The following is a 15,280-nucleotide window of genomic DNA, read 5'->3' as shown; positions in this document are numbered from 1 at the left end:
TAATCATTCCACTTTAAAAAAATAAAAGTATTAAACTGGCTGAGCTGAATTTTGAATAAGATCGTAATTTGCAAATTTATGAAAATTATGGCTAAAAATAGAAAATAAAAACATCTTTTTAAGCAAATTCCGGAATTTTTTTGAAAAATCTCGGCTTTCGGGATGTCCTAATACCGGTATTTATTTTACAAAACCTAGAATGTCGCCTATACTAGCTACATCTCCTAAATCATCATGGAATGTTTTTTGTAGCCATTTCCGCCACAGACTCTGTGCACCAGGACAGTCACACAAAATATGTTCTACTGTCTCTAGCTCCTCTTCGTCCTCACACAACCTTCAAAACTCCCATGTGTTAAAGACCCAATTACCCAAAAAGGCACTTTGCATATGGCACTAGCTTCCCCATAGGAATCTTTCGACAAGTTCAGAAGGTCGTCCACATCGCAGTCCTTCAGAATCTGTCCTTCATGCTCCAAGATGAATGTCCGTCAAAGTTAGGTCCCCTTCAAAAATACTGTCCTCGTCCATCCCTAAAACGTCACTGTCCCTGAAAGCCATAGTGTCCTTTCCAACTACCCTTTCGTCATTTCCATTGTCCGTACTGTCCTGTCCTCTCCTCCTTCCCTTTGTGATACCTGTAAACTTTACAGCGTTGCGCGTTCATATTGTTCTAATTACGAAGATTTTCGGCAATTCACACGTACACAACCCGATCATAAATAAAACTCATAGCAAGAGCGTAAAAATTGCGAAAATTAGTAAAAACAACAACAATATTTTCAAACAAGAGAATAACTTGCAAAAAACTCGTACTCTCCTAAAACTTTTCAGGAATGCATAATATTAAAAAAAATATTTTTTATACTTTTTTTAAACATTTGAATATGTTTTATTTGTAAAATTTACAATTTTACTTCTTATAAAATTTGATTATAGCAAAGCGTTTCTCTTTCTGCGCTTGGCTGCTGTAAAGAAATGAAAAGTAGAGAGCGAGAGAAAAAGGGAAATAGTTTAAGGGTTAAATAATAAGAGAGACAAAGAGTAAAGCTTAGAGTCTGAGACCAAGAGTAAATATAGGAGTGGGTATAGATAGAGGTATAGTAATTAAAGAAAAATTTCGTCCTTATTAAAATGCCACGATTAAGTATGACCATGTGGTTTTTAGAAACAACTGCTGTGCCTGATAAAGGCGTTTATGTTTTCCAATCTTAGATTGGATAGTTCCGACAAATCATCAAATATTTGTTTTCTTAAAAATTCGAAGCGATAGTCTGCTAATGCAAGGCAGTGGCAGAGAAGGTGTTCAACAGATTCTTTGTTTTCTTCGTTCTGACAGCTTCTAAAGAAGTCGTTGTGTGGTATACCAAGTCACCTTGCATGGTTTCCAAATAATTTCATTTGATTACGTTTTTCCTCTCACAAAATTGCACTTTTTATTAAATATAAAAATATAAACATTTGTTTGATAGAAATTGGAATAAAACGTTATTAATTTGAAAACAAAAGGTAAAGATTTATTACTTAGTTACCGTTATTTCAAAGATTTTTATTTGAATAAATAACAAAGACAGGCACGTTTTTATGTATGTTATTTTTTATTTCAATTTTGTTTTTTTTTTGCATATAAAAAATTAAAAAAAATCAATTATTCATTTTAATCGATAACATAATAATTTAGTATTAGTATTATACAATATTTGCATATTTATTTTAAATATATGGTTATGTAAAAAAAAACAAAAAAGTAGTAGTTCTTAAATAATATTAATAATATTAAACTTACAATAATGACTTTTAGTATTTTTGTTGCTATTTGCATAAAATTATATTAATGATAGAATTTATTATCAAATTATAAGTAGATTATATAATGATTGTTTAACTAAGGGAAAATAATAAAGCAAGAAACAAATAGAAAACATTTTTCATAGTCTATTCATAAATATTTTAAGAGCTTATTACTTTTAAATATGTAAGTAATATATATTTTTTGCACATTTTCATTTTATTCCGATATAGAAAGGTTTAAACTGGCGATTTTAAACCAGTCTACATCAGAATGAAAATTTGGAAAATATGACTTTAATTCGAATGTGTACGTGTTTAATTATTATATATATATTTTTTTTTTTTGGTTTTCTAATTTAAATTTGTTTATATATTTTTTTATTTTGCAATTCTTTTGACTTAAAGCACTTGGAGTGTTCTAAAAAAGTAATTATATACATAAAATAAAATTAGGTTCATATTTTTTTCAGAAAAAATAACAGAAATTAAAATAAATTAACTGAATAATATTTTAAAAGGAAACGTATTAAACAAAAAAAGTAGTACAAAGTTTTTATAGTTAAAATTAGTATAAATAATAATTAAGTTTTTATAAATAGTAAAAAAATCTAAACAATAATAATAATTTTTTTGTTGTAGAAATCATTGAGGTTTTATGTCTTTTTGTGTGTATGTTTTATATAATTTTATCAGTGAAAATAATATTTCCTGAAACCATTATTGTTGTTTGAAAACATCTGGCGAAAATGGCTTCAAACAAATATAGTTTTACTTTCCATACATTTAAATCAATGTAATATATAGGATGTGTTAGAGATACAAAAACAGTTTGTTAACTTCTTTTTTGTCTTTGTAGTCGTTAGTTTTAGCATCTGCAAACTAGTGGTTAGTAGAGTTTGAATATCTTGTTTTTTTTTGTTTTATAGCTATGGACGAGAATCCATATAAATAAATGTGTGTGCGTTAAACTTGAGGTTTTCAAGTTTTTCTTTTTAACTTTTTTTCGTCATAATGCACTTTATAGTTTTATAGTCTAAAAGGTTCTCGTTTCTCCACAGGTGTTGTACCACGGGATGTTCGACTGCGCATTGTTGAGCTGAATGTTGGTTCGGCAGAACTTTTTCTTGGAGTTTGCATACCTGATGGTGTTGAAGTGCCACTTACAGTGCGCCTTTGAAAGTATAAAAAATACAGCGTTAAAATTATATTTTAATTTATATTTCAAATAAATTAACGGACATATAAAATACAAAACACAAAACAGAATATTAAAAAAAGCATATAAAATACGAAATAACTTTAGCAACGTACTTATTAATTAGAGACATTGACAATACAAATAGATATAACTTTTTTTTAATTGGGAGTAGACTTTTTCTAATAATATTGCATATCATAGACAAAAAAACAATAAATAATGGAGCAAAAACTGAATTTTATTGTTTTCCCCTTATCCATAATGAAACATTTTTAACATTTAGCTATTTCGGAAAATAAATATTTCATTATAAATAAGAGCTTAACCACCGTATTCATAAAAGTCTAATAAATTTATTGATAGTTTATTGTTGGAATTTTCTAATAGAAATCTGCTTAATAAACCAAGCATAAAGGATATAAAACTTTATGAATACTTTTATTTGGTTAGAGAATCCCAGCCAGAAGACATAATTAGTTCCAATAATATTACTCGACATTTTTTTATAAAATAATAATATCAATATAAATAAAATTAAGTAATTTAATCAAAAATAAAACAGTTTTGTGTAAAATAAAAATATTTGTAAATTTTTAAAACCAAAACTATAATGAAACTGTTATCTTGTGAATTTTTTATTAAAAATAAATAAACACTCTCTATACGACAATGTTATAATTTTTTCTAAATATGAATTTTCAAAAATTAATTAAAATTTATCGAAACATTTTAAAAATATTTGTGTGTAATTCCACTCCTGATTTAGAAAATTTTAATTTAATATATACAAAACAAATGGAGATTTACTCATAACGTTTTGATGTTAAATTGAAATTTAGCATAATATTATTAAGCGCATTGCTTTTCAAATGTAATAGCTTAAGCGTTGCAATTTAAGGGAATAACATATACACATTTGTTTGTATGTCAAATTTCAAACAAAGTTTTCGAAATAATTCCAAAGTATTTGATCAAACAAAGACATGCCTTTTGGAAAGTATAGCAAACTCAAAATAAATATATAAAATTTTAAACTGAACAGTGGAAACAAGCGAAAACAAATTAAAACATTAATGCAAAAAAAAATATTAAATTTTATAATTACTCGTACTTTTAAAATAAAAATATTTGTATATTTTGTTGATTTTCTAAAACAATTGGTTGCAAATATATATATGGATGTATGTATATTGTCTAGTAGGTATATAATAATATTTATATATATGTACGAGTATATGATTGTGTATAAACGTGACTAACGATGTTTACCCCAAATTGTTAGGATTAATCACACTACTTGAAGTGGAGTTGGTTGGTGAGGAATTAGCACTCAATGAATTCGATACTTTAACTGGTATCCTGGACATACGATTGCTTAATAGATTACAATTTGTTTAGCAAAATTAAAGGGAAAAAAGTGAAAAAATATTACAAAAATTAATAATATTATTCATAGACCATATGTAAATACTTAAGAGATACAGAAAAACATAGAAGTTATATACATACGTAAGAGCCAGAGATTTAAAATACTTAAAATTAAACATATTTACTAAACTAACTGATATATGTATATATACAGTAAATTATTACAATTAACGGGAAGTATTAATAATACGTGTGTGATATGACATTTGTTTAGTATGAATGAAATTTTGTTTGTTTTACCTAGTTTTGAAGCCATAGCCTGTTAGTGCTGGTATACTGGATGATCTACTCATGCCTCCGTTGCTATTTGGGTATTTGTTTTTGTTTGTATTTTAATTTTTTTAGATTTGGTTTAGTTTGTGTATTAAGGGTTTTTTTAGTTTCGGTGTAAGGGAAATTCAGTATTAAATGTTGATGTTGTTTTAGTTGGAGTTTATTTAGTGATCATATTTGTTTTCGTTTCGATAGTAAAACAAAAATACATGCCAATTTATGATGATGGTTGTTAAAATTCGAAAATTAAAAAAAAAAAATTAAAAAAATAAATATTAAAAATTAATAAATATTGTTGACATTCAAAAATAATTACTAAAAAGATGTAGGATGTAAATTAATGTTTCTTGTTAAGTAAGAATTGTAATACGTTTAAAAGTTATGCCAGTATTTAAGTAAGTTCATTTTAACAACTTATTCATTCAGTTATTGAATTCAGTCTCAACTAAAATTTATTCATTTCATTGGCCAACATGATATATATGTATGTATATATGTACATACATATGTATTGCACGAAATCATTTTAATTAAAAAATTATTTTAATTTGATTTGCTTACAAAATCTGAACCTTGTTTATGTAAACAAGAAAATCCTTTGGCATAACTATTTTTGATTTTAGGATAAGTATTAATTTGTTATTAATCAGATGAATTGTTTTATTAGGGAAAACTAATAAATAAATTATTAAAGTAAAATTAATATTATTGAAAAATAAAAATATACTTTTGAAATGATGAACTCAAACTTTTCGTATCAGAAGAATATTTATTTTCTTTATTTAAAAGAAAATGAAAATAATTGTAAATAAGAGAATATAAAATGTTCGACATGCAATTAAATGAATCAGAATAATTACATCAAATTATGAGACGAAAGAAAGCAAGGCTAGTCATATAAAAAGTTTGATATTTGAAAAATTAACTTAAAAATATTTAACTTTGATTATTAAATGCCTACATCTTTAATTGGTTATATTTAAATAAAATATAAAATTTTAATCTATTTATGTCACGAGTTGAGTTTAAGGCATAAATAATTTTCCAAAAGAGATGAATACCTCAAATATATTATCAAGTGATACATAGGATAGATTTTCATACTTAAGTTTTATCATCTCATCTCACTTTCCTATTGTTTATTGTAAAAAGTTAAACGAATCAATAAATGTTTTTACTTACCTAGTGGGAGCAGGACTGGCAGATCCAGATGCGGTTTTACGTGTAATTGTACCATTTGTTCGAGAGGTTGTGGGTGTAACGGATAATCTTGATGGACGTGGTGTTGTACCAGTGCCAGAAATTGAACTTGTGGCCGAAGGTTTACGTTGTGGAATGCGTGATGGCGTATGTTCATCTATTTGTATTTATTATATTAGAATTTGGAAAATTTCACTGGAGAACAAGACAAAACGCTTACCTGTACTATCTAGAGATAATGTAGAACCATGACGTGATGGTGGTTTAGAACCTTGTCTACTAACAGGGCGAGAATTGGGCTTAGAACCAGCTCTGGAGCCACCAGGTGTCAAACCTGTTCTTGTACTGGTATATGTAACTTTTCTTGGGGTATAACGTCCCGAGGCATGACCATGGCTTCCCTCATTATCACTCAATGAATCTGGGGTTGAAGCTGATACTGACGAACGAGTATTTGTTGTCTTTGTCATTGGTATAGAGCGAACAGAACGTTCGCGCACCTTTATTATAATTAAAAAATAATAATATTAATCATCTATTTTTGCTGAAGTCATTAAAAAATTTTATGAAAAATATAATGAATTATTTTGCACCCCATGATTGAAAAACATAAATTAAAAAGGAAAATACTTTATGTACTTATAACGTAGATATTCTCTTATCATTGCGTTTTATTTTTATATTCTTTTCATGACTCTTGTTCGGTTCTTGCAGACAGTTGGCCATTTTTTAAGTGGTACACTTTTTTTTGTATATAAAACTTACCCATTGCGTAGTAGGATGGCAATGTATTACATGTGGACTCAGTGGAACAGAACGACTACTATTGCAACGTACAAATACGGTGCCACCAGCACCCATATGTATAGGAAAGGCGCATGGTACTTGCTCTTGTGCACGTATACGCTCAAATATTGGCATTAATTCAGCCAAATGTTCATCAGCTACGATAATTTTATAAGAAAAAATTTTGTTTTTAAGAAATTATAAAGAGTGATTGACAAATTTTGCACAAAACCGGTAGAATGATCATTTAAAAAACACATTTAATCAAATAATTTGAAAAAAAGTCTCAACTGTTTTTTTACGATTTAACAATAATAACTTATTAATGTTGATCATAATTAAAATCGTGATCTTAAAAAAGTGCCCTTTTTGATAAATTAAAAAATGTAAATATTCATATATTGATTGCCGCATGTATAGAGCGAAGTATCTAGGTGCGAAAAATAGCTATACATATCCATGTAAATAAAATAATAAAAATTTAAAAAAATAGCATGCTTTACAAATTGAAACAAAACAAGCAATATTAAAACTAATTTATTTTGCTTGCAGGTGACACATTTATTTGCTTTTGCTTTTTTTTTGGATTCGGTGACTGAAAACTTACCTTACAAGTTTTTTTACAATTACGATTTAAGAGTTCTATTCATAACGAACAAGTCTATGATAACTAACGAGCTCATAGCTTTTTCTTTGTATATTATTTCCATAAGAGAAATATTTCATCTTGATGTACATTATGAATAGAGAAGTAAGTTAATTAATGAAATAGAAATATATTTTTTTTGACACACTGAGGTAAAGGTAGCATTCTGTTTGGGGTGGTTATTGGTGTTATATGATGATGTTTAAAATGAATGTTTTTTAAGTGTTTAGTCGATGAGTTTGATTCGTAACTATTTACCTTTATAATAGGACCTTGAGAGCTCATATAGGGCGGCAAGTTGTTACCATTTGAAGTAGCATTTGGTATTGAACGTCTAGGCGTAAAGGCAGCCATGCTTTGTGAAACACCGTCAGCCAATATAAACTGTTCACGCAATTCTATATTAGTACGTCCCTTAGCTGAGCATTCATTCAATTCAATCACAATATCAAATAGGTATTTTCGTTTTTTTTATTTGCATTTTCGAGCAGTTTATGTCATATAACCCCAAGTCACATAAAAGGGTAGATTACAACATTGATAACAACAACAATAAAATTCATTCAGGATTTTTATGATTCATTGATTGATATGATTTTAAAGCAACAACAGCATTAAAGCATTAAATGTAACAACATTTAGCCATACAGATACACATAGATATTCGATAAGTTCATTTGTTGCATTTAAGATTTATTGAATTCGTTCGTTTGCAAATAAAAATAATATTGCATATTTTCGAACATAAATTTTTATTTAAAGAACATTCAACATTGTTTTTTATTTTTCAATTGCAGTGTTGATACGAGATTTTTTTTGATTATATTTAAAAAAAAGAACACAAAAAGAAGAAAAAAAAGCCAAAAAATAAATAAATTAAAAAAGTTAAAAAAAAAATAAATTATAAATAAAAACTAATTAAGGTTAATAAAGCGTATATAATGTAAGGTGAGAGTTAAGGCATTGTCAAATACATATAAATTATGTTTGAAATAAAATGAAGCAGTTTTTTTTTGTTTTAAGTTTTAAATCCAAAATATTTCAGACTGTTCGTAGTACTCCTAATTGTTTCAAGAAATATATTTATGTTGGTTAAATGCTAAGACGATTTGAACATAGTTTACGTGATTAGCTCAAAAAGTATTTTAATTTTTATCGTAAAGAAAATGAGAAGAACGAGATATTCGTTTTCCTTACAGCAACGATTGTATGTAAAAATAATTATGTTACGTTATATTTTCAATTTGAATTTCATATTATAAATTTTTCATTTAAATCACTTTTTGCAATTTAAATTTTGTAGCTTTTTTTGATATTTCACTATAAATAAGCGGACATGTAGGATTATAAAATATTTGTATGTTGGTATACGAAAATAAACATAAAAAGAAGCATGCATAAGATGAAATAAAAACTATATAGTAAATTTGATGAAGAAATTTGAGATACAAGAACAAATACATAAAAGCGTTTATTACATAAAACAATAGATAACAATCTGTATTCCTTGAAGATTTCTTGAATGTTTAAGTTGCCTTTCAATTTCTAATAGTTATTATTAGTTCTAGCTTGACTAATGAATTATTAAACCCAATAAAAAGTAATCATCCAATAACTGTTAATTTATATTGTTATTGTTTTTTAGTATTTTTTTTTGTGTTTATTTTGTTTTGTAAGATCACAATTTTATTACTATTATTTTTATTATTTTCAAAGATGTTTGTTTGTTAAATGACCATTTCCGTTTTGCATTAAATATTTAAAAGACTTGTTACACTTTGAACTGTAATATAAATGATGTGGTAAATAGATGATGGTGAGATATGGATGTTTCAATGGATATAAGACTTGCACCCAATTTCAAAGTTCTGTTAAAAAATTTAAAAAAGTCAACATTTGTTTTTTTCTTATATAATTATATCAGAACTTTGAATCAGGGATCTAATGTAGTAATAGTGATGATAAAACGTTAATAGAAGACATTAATTTATCCATCTACGTTGAGAAATGATTGAAATAATTAATTAAACAATAATATTTACATGGTGACAAATTGTCCATTAATTTTTTTTCAATTCTATTGTATGTATGTTTTAGTTATTTTTGATTTAATTAATTATTTCAAGTTTTAATATTAAACACAGTTTTCAATTATATTAAAAATGATTAAGTGTATGTGTCCATATATTAACTACTGCGTATAAAAATGAATTAAAATGTATTAATGAATGATTTTTTTGTATAGTTTCTAACTATGAAACAAAATAAATACTAATGATTTTGTAATGTTTCACCACTAAAACAATGATTTTAATATGCAGAAGAAAATATGTTCAACTAAAGCAGCATATAACTTACCGCGACAAGGATCATTCTTCTGAAGGAATTCATCTAGGGCGACCCAGCCGCCACCAACACGCACCATTACAGTACTACGCAAAATACGAACAAGGCGTAATTTTTGTGAATCACCAAACTATAGCATAACAAATTTAATTATAATGTTAAAGATGAATTCGAATAAAACTAACTGAATTATGGACTTACCCTATATTTGCCTTCACCGACTTGGAAAACACGGAATTTCTGGCGACAAGTACACAGCATAACCAAACGTTTGACCTCATCATGAATCTTATCTGAATCGGTTTGAGGCTTGCGTTCTTGCCAGTCAGGTCTGAGAGCAGCTATAAATTCCTGCCAATCAATCAAACCTTCACCATTGCGATCAAACAGATCAGCAACAGCACCCATTTCCATGCGTGAAGTATCGAATTCTAAATTGAAATTATGAATTTTTAGCATATTTTAAACAAATATCCTGCACAAGCACACAAATGTGCATATGTTGGATTTGAGAGTATAAATAACTTACTGGTATTCAAAATACCATCAATGAATTCGGCTCTTGGTATTAAACCATTGTTGTCCTTATCCATTTTACGGAACAAATCAGTTAACCGTGATTTCTTGTGATTCATGTATTTCAAGAACTAGAAATTAATTATGCAGATAGATAGTTAATACTGATTCAGTTATAATTCTAATTTTCGAATTTAACTTACCCTTTTTCTCCAGTCATCCCAGCTAAAGTTGCGAACTCGTTCCAAATCCTTCAAATACATAAGATGATCATTCAAACGACGTTGACGTTCCCATGATAACATCCAAACATGGCGCCATTTATCCCACAACAATTTCGCTCTTGGCGAACGGAATTCCAGTTCAGGTCCCACAGAGCTAAGGTAATAATTTCATACATTAGGTTTCGATGTTGTATTTTAAAAGTAATGTCATACATTTATTAACGTATGTGTGTTGTATGTATAGAATAATTTTGGCCAAATTTTACAATGCAAAAACATACATTACATAAAAGACAAAACATACAAAAAACAATACAAAAGTACATGTATATATGTATGTATGTATGTACATATATATATTAGAGTGTTCCGTTATATAAAAGGTTGTAAAAGAACTCAAACAATGCATATTAATAAGATAAATATTCAGTTATTATCATTGAACATTGTCATGAATTTCAATCCATAGTAACTGAAGTTATCCTTTTTCAATTATAATGCAGTATAAGAACATACATCATTTGGCTGAAATTTCTACAAGAATTCTTTGACAATTGGTCACTCTAGATTATGTACATACAAATGTAAGTATAAAGGATACGAAATGATAATATATTATAAGCGACATGCACTTACCTAGGTGAGAAGCGTGGACCATAATGAGGCAAACGATCTCTATCGGGAGTATCACGACTTGGAGTCATACGACTACTGTATATGTTTAAACAAACGATAGGCAGTAGTGTCAATTAAATGTTGATTGTCGAGCAACAAAATAATGAATGCAGAGAAAATGTTGACAAAACAAAAGCATACAAAACATAGAAGAAAAAACAAATGAAATAAAGTAACAAAAACACAAACAAACAAAAAAGCAAAAAATACAAAAAAAATATATTTAATTAAAGAAAAATGTAATATGTATTTAAAATAAAGCAAGATACACAAAAACAAAAGAATATGATTTGATTTTCTCAATATTTGCGAAATGTTCAAATGAATTGAATTTCGATTTAATTGAGTGATAACATGCAAAATTGAATTAGTTTATTTTTTTAAGTTTAAAAATTACCTTGATTTGCGGGTATTAAGGCCTTGATCACGAGATCCCTTGAAGCTGTGGGATAAAATAATAAAAACTAATTAATATCTGAAAATAATACAAATATGCATATGTATGGTGGATTTATTATTATGAGTTATTGTTTGTCATTTTGCAGCTGGAGAAAGAAAAAAGCATATGAATTAAGCAAATTAATGGATATTTTTTTAATAATGGTTTAAATGGTACTAGTAGACGATTTAGTTTTCTACTGGATTTGTAAATTAAATATTTCAAAATCTGTTATTAGAAAAGTATGTTGCTATGTTTGTTTTTGGAGTATTTTATATTAAGGTATATTTTAATGATTATTCGTATGTTGGTTAAATTTGTCGATTCAAAAGAGTAACAAAAAATGATTCTCGGTAGGTTAAGTTGGAATAAAAAATTTCGGAATTATACTTTTGTTTTCTTATTTTGTCATTTTCATGCTCATTAATGCTCTGTTTGTGAATGTGTGTTTCTCTTATGAAAATTAATGTATTAATGGTTGGCATTTTATTGAAGTTGTAAAAAACGGTAACAAAAACAAGTTTAATTGAAGCAGCTTTTATGAGTGTGTTTAGTTTGAATTTTTAACAAAAACGAACCTTTGTCGTCTTAAGGTACCATCGGGTGATTGTTCACGAATATCATGACTTGAGCCACGACTGTAGTGAAATGATTATCAAATCAGATTGAGGTGTTTAAACAAAAAATAAAAAAAAAAATATAAAAATAAAAAAAAAAATATAAAAATAAAAATGGAAATAAAAAATCAAAGCTGTAGGGGAGAAACAAGAGTTTAAATGATGCGAGTTAAACTTACGCTGGGGTTTTTCTGGTCATTTTGCGAGCACCAGGTGGTAGTTGTTTAGGTTTGCAGGCACGATCAACTTCAGTTTGACGTCTAGCAGTATTCTCCATAAATTCTTTGTGATCTTCAATAAGCTTCTCAAGTGGTGGAATTTCATCCGGCAATGATTCACGCTCTAAGTCTGAATAAATAACAAAAAATTAATATTTTTCTTTTATGATAACATATTTTTTATAGAAAACTTACTAAGCAATGTCGCTTCAAGACCACTTAACCAAGCTAAAAGTTCTTCTATACAATCATCCAAATCTTTAAGAGATTGTAAGTGTTGCTCCAATTTAGCTTCACGGTTAATGGCCCACTGCTTGACTTCTTCCCAACGTTCTTCAATAATACTTAACCAATTCTTAATGATTGGTATAGCATCTGGATAGGCCTTGACTATAATTTCTTCAGCAAACTCGAAAGTTTCCAACTTTTGCTTTTCACGGGTGCGTAAATCGGTCATGAAATCCATGTGCATATCCATCATTTCTCGAGACACCTTTTCATCGTCGGGTGCATTCTTGGCATAGCGTAATTTTTGCTCAGCATGATCCAACCAGTCGAAGAGTGCCTGGATGCTGCCATTTAACTTCTCAGCATCTTTAAGGGCATATTGTAAACGCTCGCCGCGTTTAGCTGCAGCACCCTTAACATCATCCCACATTGATTGTAATTCATCTAATTGGTGACCAACATCTGGATTATTACCAGAGCGTTCCAAATCGCGACCAGTCTTGAGTACGCCTTGCATTTGAGCGGCACGCTTCTGCAAGTCCTGTTCAATGTGTTTGTGATGCTCACAGAGCCTTTGAACTGTTTCCAAATCTCCATGGACAGGTCCATCTTCGTTCAGGCGTTGTTTGGCTTTCTTCAACCATTCTAAAAGTTCACCGAGTGCATCTGAAAACTGTCCAGATAAAAGAAGAGCCTCCTCTAATTTCCGTTGACGTTCAATGCTCTTTGACAACACGCGCGTCCATTGGTCCTTAAGTTCGCTTAACATTTTACCGAGCACTTGTTCGTCACTCTTTGGAGCGCGTTCCATGAGATTCTTGCCGTTGCGCATTGTGGAGTCATATAAAGATTGTTTACTTGTCAATTGACGATGACTATCCTTAAGACGAGCAATACATTTCTTAATCTTTTGTGGTTCCTTAGATGAGGTGGCCTCCTCAATAATTTGATCCAGAACATTCTCAGTCTCACGTAGATATTGCATCATGTTGTTCCAGGCATCATTGAATTCGCGAGCTTCTTTGTAGCCATGATCAAGAGCACGGGTACGTTCAGCTGCCTTGCTAACAATACGTTCCCAACGATGTTGGACTGATACAAGAAGATTCTTAATCAGTATTACATCTTGCTTTTGGCTGAAGTACTTTAGGTGGGTTCCCTTCTTGTCAAGCAATAGCATTGCCTCGCGGTGAGTACTAACATCCTTTTGTAAAATTTTGTGTTCTTCCATTTGCGCCTGGATTGTTTCTAAAACCCTTGATACGGGTTGAGCATTGGCCAATTGTTTTTCCGCCTGATTCAACCATTCCACAAATGCTTGCAATGTATCGTGGAATTCAGTAGCTTCTTTTAGTGCAATTTCAAGTTTAATCTTTTTGTCCGAAGCTCTTGAAACAACGGCGTCCCACCGTTGTTTGAGTGTGCGTAATGTGTGCTGGAGATTACTAGAGGATACCTTCATTTGATTCTGACGTTTAATATATTCTTGACCTTGAGCTTGAATTGTTTCAACTTTGGGACGATTTTCTTCGAGTTCATTGTACACCTCCATAAAACGTTCAAGTTGTTCGGTGGCAGTTTCTGGTAAGCCACCAACTGGTTTACTTGCTCCGATAACAGCATCAACATCACCTAACCAACCTAGAATATCTTGAACCTCGGCAATGTAACCGTGGGCTTCTCGCAAAGCCTCTTCTAACTCATGTTGACGATCCGAGGCCTTTTGTAAAAGCATCTTCCATTCCTGGTTCAATTTACGAAGTTTTTCCTGAGTAGTGGATGCCTCAATAGAACCCTTTTCAGATTCAATCAATTGCCGTCCTGCATCATTAAGTGTATCAACTGAATTTTGATGAGCTTGAATATCATTTGCCAAAACCTTTAATTTTGCTAATTCGACTTCGAGTAATTGTGGATCGCCGGGTATCTACAACAAATATACACGTTAAATTGCGGAATAAGGGAAATATATAACTATATACGGAGAACATAAATTTTTATATACTTACCGGTTTTAATTGATCTAAAGTACCATCTGTTTTGTTAATCCAAACTAAAAGTTCATTAAGTGCATGTTGGAATTGCCCTAAATGCAAAAGAGCATGTTCAAGTTGTTTTTGACGTTCAACCATTCCACGCAATAATGTCTCCCAACGGCGATTTACCACTGTCAAAGGTTCACGAATTGAAGCAGCTTGTTCAGGAGAAGTTCGTTCCGTTAATTCAACAGCTTGTCTGTAAATTTATTAATATAAGAATTCGTTATTATAAATATATACTTTGAAATTGTTCTCAAACACCACATGCATTAATAATTAAATCAAAATAATAAATCATAAAAAATCTCAATTAAGCGATACCAAATTAACAAGAAAAGCTTTCGGGATATATATACATACATATTAATGTATGTATGCCGGTATGTATAATTTTTAGCTTAAAATATGCAAAACTCATGTACATAATCATACATGGCTGTTCAAAATTTTTAACATGCATTTCGGTTTAACGGATAATGGTAGATATACATTTCATAACAAGTAACAAATAAACACAACAAAATTTGTTTTTGACTTATTTCTTGCCTTTCTAAACCTCTGCCAATTTGGAATTTACACGATTATCAAAATATACCGTTTTGATTAACATCATAAGTAGTAGAAATAGTATAAAGTAGATGGGATCAATTTAAAAA

The 15,280-nt window shown here is 29.3% G+C and overlaps 1 protein-coding gene across 50 annotated transcripts in view; it reads right to left on the bottom strand.

Moving 5' to 3' along the window:
- Positions 1 to 2,146: 2,146 nt before the first annotated feature.
- The window catches only part of LOC111681517 (microtubule-actin cross-linking factor 1), a 133,010-nt gene continuing 119,876 nt past the window's right edge, over positions 2,147 to 15,280 (bottom strand). For 12 of the 50 annotated variants that reach the window (XM_046954554.1, XM_046954555.1, XM_046954556.1 and 9 more), the window contains 17 exons: positions 15,171 to 15,182; positions 14,595 to 14,820; positions 12,553 to 14,512; positions 12,319 to 12,487; positions 12,101 to 12,160; positions 11,481 to 11,525; positions 11,045 to 11,119; positions 10,388 to 10,562; positions 10,198 to 10,315; positions 9,870 to 10,099; positions 9,681 to 9,798; positions 6,656 to 6,834; positions 6,111 to 6,390; positions 5,873 to 6,047; positions 4,658 to 4,720; positions 4,259 to 4,363; positions 2,147 to 2,962 (listed from right to left, as the gene is read on the bottom strand). In XM_046954554.1, the coding sequence (XP_046810510.1) occupies positions 2,818 to 2,962; positions 4,259 to 4,363; positions 4,658 to 4,720; positions 5,873 to 6,047; positions 6,111 to 6,390; positions 6,656 to 6,834; positions 9,681 to 9,798; positions 9,870 to 10,099; positions 10,198 to 10,315; positions 10,388 to 10,562; positions 11,045 to 11,119; positions 11,481 to 11,525; positions 12,101 to 12,160; positions 12,319 to 12,487; positions 12,553 to 14,512; positions 14,595 to 14,820; positions 15,171 to 15,182 (4,135 nt within the window). In that variant the 3' untranslated portion in view covers positions 2,147 to 2,817. Of the gene's footprint in view, positions 2,963 to 4,258; positions 4,364 to 4,657; positions 4,721 to 5,872; positions 6,048 to 6,110; positions 6,391 to 6,655; positions 6,835 to 7,580; positions 7,742 to 9,680; positions 9,799 to 9,869; positions 10,100 to 10,197; positions 10,316 to 10,387; positions 10,563 to 11,044; positions 11,120 to 11,480; positions 11,526 to 12,100; positions 12,161 to 12,318; positions 12,488 to 12,552; positions 14,513 to 14,594; positions 14,821 to 15,170; positions 15,183 to 15,280 lie in introns of all 50 variants that reach the window. The other 38 variants (XM_046954563.1, XM_046954537.1, XM_046954558.1 and 35 more) reach the window with 18 other exon arrangements.

The sequence above is a fragment of the Lucilia cuprina genome, chromosome 6 (genome assembly GCF_022045245.1).
Source record: "Lucilia cuprina isolate Lc7/37 chromosome 6, ASM2204524v1, whole genome shotgun sequence".
NCBI classification, from domain to species: domain Eukaryota; kingdom Metazoa; phylum Arthropoda; class Insecta; order Diptera; family Calliphoridae; genus Lucilia; species Lucilia cuprina.
Note: the sequence above shows the minus strand (reverse complement) of the source record. Positions and strands in the feature narration are given on the sequence as shown.